Here is a 6,604-nt window from a genome sequence, read left to right on the forward strand (position 1 = left end):
TCAACTTCACAACTTGAAAGGAGAAAGAAAATGGAGACAAGAAGCAGCATGGCTACTCCATCATGAGTGCTTGCTGATTTTGGCATCTTCATTGTTCACAAAGTCCCAACTGAGTGACTATCAATTTTATAAAGAAGTGATTCTTGTAATTTATAATTGGTTAGCTATGAACACACCCAATGAAGAATCGCTACGGCCAATCATATGACTATATCTAGCTGGGATATTCTCTCTATTAAGGCATAGGGTTTGTTTGGGCGCCATTCTGAAAAAAGATTTTTTTTTTCACAAAAGTGAAAGTGATTTTATGTTTAGATACTTTAGTTAAAAGTACTTATTTAAAAGATGTTACTGTTTGAATATAAAAATACAAAAGTACTTTTATAATAATAAAATTACTTAAAAGGACATTCAATCATAAAAGAGTTTATTAATAATAATAAAAGAAAACTAATTATTTATACTAATTTATTTGATCCGATAATCGATCTCTTATATTGTCTCTTATTTCTTCCATTGCCCAAACATCTTATTGTCTCTTAAATGAATATGTTATGTTTTTATTTGTGAATCATTTCAGATTTTTTACTTTTTTATATTTTGATACTAGTATATTTTTTTTATATTTATATATGATTATATTTTATATCAAATCATTAAAGATTTTATCTCAAAATATTACATGATTCTTGCAATAGTGAATTCTTCAAAATATTATATAATAATGCTCCCAAAATATTAGATACAGAATCCTAAAAAATCCCAAACATCAAGCCAAGGTCAACACTGTATAAAATATAATTCCATCTATGAAAATAAAAACAAAAATAAAAGATATCACGTATAATTATAGCAAAAGAAAATAAAAGTTACATTAATTTTGTATGAATTAGTTAATTGACTTTTCATATATTTGAATTCCTAAGTATTGTTATTATCCCAACTTCTTAAAAGTAGATTTTATAAGTTTCCTTTGAGTTGCTAAGGTAACACCAAAGACTGAAACACTTGCTTCCCATTTTCCAGATTATTTGATGTTAATTGTTTGTTGCATACTGTTGCACAATATATGGTTTGGGAGGGGACTTTTGCAGCTAAAAGTTTCAGTCTATCAGCACCAACACATTGTTTCTATCGTAAAAATTAATGCTTTAATATCAAATATCATATGTCTTGAAAATCATAAACCAAAGCACAATGCAACCTGAGATTTGAAAAACTATGATGAAAGGTTCTCCAAACAATGTAATGCGAATAAGAGGAACTACGGTTTGAGTTGGAACCTAGTTCTGAGGTTCAAGGCATGAAGGAGACATTGAATGTATAGTACATTCATTCAGGAAAGAAAAGGGGTAAAAGATGTCTTTTTAAAATTTTAGTAAGGATATTTTTGTTTATCAATGATTACAAAACATCTTTTTTTTAAAAAAAAAAGATCTTTTAAAAAAAAAATGTAAATTGTAACTTTTTAAAAAAGATGTTTTTTTTTTATTTTTCTAATACTTTTACTTTTACTACTAAAAATTTGCCAAACACACTACAAAATAAAAAAAGATCTTTTTTCATTAAAAAAAGATCTTTTTTTTATCAAAATAATGGCACTCAAACATGCACATAAAGATATTGAGGATATTACTTGATTTGTTCCTATTTTATTTTATCTTATTAAATTTGGTTTAATATCAAAATTAAAAATAAATAAATTAATTAACTCAATAAAAAATTAATAAACAGTGATAATATAATTTTTTAAATCCAATCAACTTGTTAATTACCAAACTAATTTTTTGGACAATTTCTTTTAATTTTCATATCCTCATCCTCATTATATATAATACACATAGAATAGAAGTATTAATATAGATATTGATGTCTAACAAAATTTATTTTAATATATTTTTATTCTTACTACTCAATTTTTTTACATCCGTTATTAATCCTAATTCTATTTAAAAGTTTAAACTTCTTATGTTTAAATATCTACTTGTTTACATTATGTATTAAAAATGTGAATTGGATGAAAGGATTAATCTAATTTTAAATTTAATTTTATTCATATTAAATGGGATTACCAATCAAACTTCAACCAAATTGAAATGGATTAGATATACATAAATACGGATGGTGGTGTCAATCTTATTCATAAGTGATATGAAAATCAGTAAAAAGACATGAAAATTTAAAAATATTAGATAAATAATTATTTTTATAACTAAATTTAATCACAAAACGATTTTTTTTGGTTTACAATGTCGGTAAAATTTGGATTTGGATCCATTTAAAATTCCGCGAGTTTCATCCTTTTAATTTAGTAGTCCGTTACTAGTTAAGACTTAAGAGTAGTTAAAATTGTTATTATTCTCTTCTTTCTGTCCCTCTCCCGGAAATCGAGATAGGTCCTTTTTCCGAACCCTAATTTCCGTTTGCCCCAAAACTTTTCTTTTTGCCTTTCCTCTTCAAGTTCCCAATTGCTTCTTCTGTCAATTCTGCAATGGAGATGATGGATCACAGAAACAACAGCGGTAACATGTACAATCTGTTCGTCAAGCACTTGGACGGGAAAACCTTAACCCTAATATTCCCTTCTCCAATCCTCTTCGCCAAAACCATAAAGGATCGCCTCTTCGACCTTACCGGCATCCCGCCGCACCACCAACGCCTCGTAACCGGTTTCCGCCACCTCAACGATGAAGGATCGGCCATCTGCTCGCCGGATGGCAGCAACATCTTCCCGACAGTGCGACTCCTTCTGCGGCTGAAGGGCGGCAAGGGAGGGTTCGGATCGCTGCTTCGAGGTGCGGCGACGAAGGCTGGGCAAAAGAAGACGAACAATTTTGACGCTTGCAGGGACATGAGTGGGAGAAGGCTGAGGCACGTGAACGCGGAGAAGAGGCTGGAGGAGTGGAAGGCGGCGGAGGAGGAGCGGCGGCTGGAGAAGGTTGCGGAGGATTTCCTGAAGAAGCAGATGAAGAAAGGTAAGAAGGGTGCTGGCGATGGAGAAGCTCACAAGTATGTTGCCAAGTATAGGGAAGAGTCTGAGCGCTGTGTCGCCGAGGTTGCAGAGTCTGTGAAGGAGGCTTTGAAGTCTCTCAATGGTAAGAGAAAGGGTTCTGAAGCTGCACTGGAGAAAGCTGATTCTAAGAAGTTGAAGATATGGTAAGTAAATTCCTACTTTCTTCTTTGGATCTTTTTTGTCTACTTGTTTATGTGTAGAATGATTGCGTGATAACTATGCTTGGATGTTTGAATTTGGATTTGGTTTTGGTTTTGTATTCTGGTGATTTGGAAAAGGAAATTATTTATTGATAATCTGATATTTATATTTATATTTATATTTATGGTTTTTTGAATTTTCTAGGATGGGGAAGAGAAAATTGAATGAAAGTGATAGTGACGATTCTGATGAGAGTGATGATGAAGGGGGGAATCAGAAATCCATTGTGTTGAATAGCCAGACTGAATCGGATACTAATAAGGCGGAAGGCAGTTCGGATTCAGTATCTTGTAAGAAACAGAGCGGAGACTCTTCTGGTGCAGGCTCTTGTGAAAGTGGATCTGAAGAGGAGAGAGAAACTGTACTAGAAGGCAAAGTAGAAGCTGTTGGATCCCCGAGTGGCGAGGCCACTGAGGCCAAACTCATTGATGCTGTTGAACCTGTTGTATATGAAGAGATGATGGGGGCTGCTACAATGCCTTGTTCAGAGTCAATAACTGTGATTAGTGTTGAAGATAATGGACATCAGGATTGCAATGCTGCTGTTGGTCAAGCCTCAGATAATCTAAGCTCAGAAAATTGGGCTGGTGCAAGCAAATCGAATGACATGGAGATTGATGAATCTCTTCAGCATAAAGCATTAGTCCATGAAGAAATCTCACCAAGCACTAGCATTCCCGCATTGGAGGAGCCTCTGAATTTTGAAGCTTTTAATTCAGCTGCAGAGCTTGAGGTATATTTTTAGAACATATGATCATCTTGATTTTGATTTTATGGATCTATTATTAATCATTTGATTTGGAAATGCTACTCGGAATTTTGATGTTGGGGAAGTAATACTCCTGATTTATTGAATGTAAGTCTTACGGTAAAACATGTACTTTCAGAATTGTGGTAAAGTTTACGTTACCTGATATCAGTGCTTCAGCTTGTAAATAGAGTTACCATTAGTGCAGTTTTGTTAATTAGAGTGTTAGCTGAGTTAGCAGAGTTAGTTATAGGAGCACTAACTTATCAATAGGTAGTAGTTAGTTACAGATATTTTGGGCAGCAGTAGGTTAGTTGACTTGCTATATAAGGAACATGAGCTAGGAGTCTCAAGTGTTGTTCACCATTCATTTGGCTAAGCATTATTAATTCCATTTGTTCTCTCTCTCTCTCTCTCTCTCTCTCTCTCTCTCTCTCTCTGCCGCATTTGCACCTTCAACAGTTTATAAACCTATAACTGGAATATAACTGTCCAATGTCCATTTCCTTCTGAAATCTGACGTATTCCTGTGTTATGGTATCAACAGGTTCTTGGCTTGGAAAGGTTAAAATCTGAATTGCAATCTCGTGGGCTGAAATGTGGAGGAACTTTGCAGGAGCGTGCTGCCAGGCTTTTTCTTTTGAAATCCACTCCACTGGAGAAAATTCCAAAGAAGCTGCTTGCGAAGAAATGAGCAGCGCTATATGCATCAACCTGAGAAGCTGATCTCTTTTTGTACAGTATCTTATAGCTATACTAGTTTTTCTTTGCAGGCAGAGGCGAGTGTATCTTGACTTGGGAACAGAATAATTCTCGTTTTTCTCCCCTGTTCCTTTTATGAATCACTCTGGCTGTATGTGTATTCAGTGTGAAACCAGTCTAATGCATCACAGTCACGGATAGTTCTAATTTACTCTTAAGAATTAAGATGACTCTAAATTTTCTAATATTTAAATGGCTGATGCTGGCCTTCAAGTTCAAGTACACTGAATGCAGGGCCTAATAAATGATTTGCATGCGAATTTATTCTTTTGGGTTCTTGATAATACTATTAGCAGAAGTATTTAAAATTTTTATTTTATATTAAATGTATTGGAAGTTTAATCGTTTTATTAAAAAAATTCAATCAGTAACCGTATTGTAGAATACAAATTAGCTAAATTTTAACTATGTATATACTGTATAGCTCTTTAAAAATATAAAATTGAATTTTTTAAATTTTTTTTTACTATGAAATATTTTAACTTGCATGAATTTTAATGTCCTTACAGTATAGAATATTTAACTGTAAAATATTTTAAATAATTGTCTAATTACCTTTGCTTTTTTGGACAATTATTTTATTTTTTTTAATTTTTACTAACGTATTATTACGTAATTAGATTGTGAAATATTTACACTAACATTGCATTAAAAAAAATTAAATTTTTGGTTAAAAATTAAAATACTTGTTTTTTTCTTTAATCCTTAATAATACATACCAGCTAAATATCTATTTTTTTAATATATAAAAGTAAATAAATAAGTTTATTCATGTTATTTTTCAGATATGTTTTTCCTCCTACTAATACTATGTCAATGACATTATTTATTTGACAAAATTTTAGAATCAACCACTCAATATTTGCCAAATCAAATATTATTTTCAAATCAGCAAAGAAAAAAATAAATAAAATACACAAAAAAAAAAAACTAAAAAACACCTATAATTAGAAATTAATAATGTCTAACCAAATTTGTAACCTACAAAGACATTGAATCCATATTCCTATATTTATTATATCTTACCGTTATAAACAATACAATAAATTTATGACCCTAATAATTAATTTTGATAAATAACTNNNGAGAGGGAATGGGAGAGTTAGTCGAAGAAGGAGTTTGCGAGGCACGGTGAGTGGCAGCAAGGCAAGCGACGCACGAATAAAGCAGAGCATAGCAAGGACGACGACACCAAACAACGGAAAGCAACAGCTCCTCAAGAATTTCCAAGAACAAGTTATGGCTGATTAGGGTTATCTCACTTTGGGATAAAATACCAAGGGTTCTTTTGGTATTTTAAAAAAATAGAGATGTCTTCAGTTAATTATTCTAACTTAATCGTAAGAATATTTGTTTTTAGACAGAATATTCTATTATTTTAAACGATTTTTTACGGTAAAGATTAAATTGAAAAAAAAAACGTACAGGGACCTAATTGAAAAGAAAAAAAGTATAAGGACCTAATTGAAAATTCGGTGAAACTATAGGGACCTGCAGAGTAATTAAACCTTTATTATATCTTACCGTTATAAATAATACAATAAATTTATAACCCCAATAATTAATTTATTAATTTTTATAAATAACTCATTAAATATAATAAATATTCATATTACAAATGTCATAATAATATTATTAATCATAATAAATTTTACGTTAAAAATATTCAAATTTCATACTATTTGACCTACTTATATAAGTCTCTTGTCACTATTCTTTTAAATAATATTAAATTTAGCACAAAAAAATTATTTCCGAAATACACAACATCTCAAATTTACTCAATAGAGCATCATTCTTTGGACAAACAAATAGACAATTAGTTTATTAAAGTTTGCGTGATTCGTCTATGGAAAACATTAACACCCACAATGAAGAGG

At 31.4% G+C, this 6,604-nt stretch overlaps 1 protein-coding gene across 1 annotated transcript; it reads left to right on the forward strand.

Moving 5' to 3' along the window:
* On the forward strand, positions 2,320-4,800 carry LOC107645701 (protein SDE2 homolog). Its single transcript, XM_016349778.2, has 3 exons — positions 2,320-3,156; positions 3,359-3,947; positions 4,510-4,800. The coding sequence occupies exons 1-3, from the start codon at positions 2,492-2,494 to the stop codon at positions 4,654-4,656; spliced, it is 1,401 nt and encodes a 466-aa protein (XP_016205264.1). The 5' UTR covers positions 2,320-2,491; the 3' UTR covers positions 4,657-4,800.

The sequence above is a fragment of the Arachis ipaensis genome, chromosome B06, assembly GCF_000816755.2.
Source record: "Arachis ipaensis cultivar K30076 chromosome B06, Araip1.1, whole genome shotgun sequence".
Lineage (NCBI taxonomy): Eukaryota > Viridiplantae > Streptophyta > Magnoliopsida > Fabales > Fabaceae > Arachis > Arachis ipaensis.

What these genes read in the sequence shown, in the direction of transcription:
- LOC107645701 (XM_016349778.2), top strand. Translation starts at nt 2,492, where the DNA reads ATGGAGATGATGGATCACAGAAACAACAGCGGTAACATGTACAATCTG. An exon ending in TCTAAGAAGTTGAAGATATG is followed by an intron (nt 3,157 to 3,358) that starts GTAAGTAAATTC and finishes TGAATTTTCTAG; the next exon opens with GATGGGGAAGAGAAAATTGA. An exon ending in ATTCAGCTGCAGAGCTTGAG is followed by an intron (nt 3,948 to 4,509) that starts GTATATTTTTAG and finishes TGGTATCAACAG; the next exon opens with GTTCTTGGCTTGGAAAGGTT.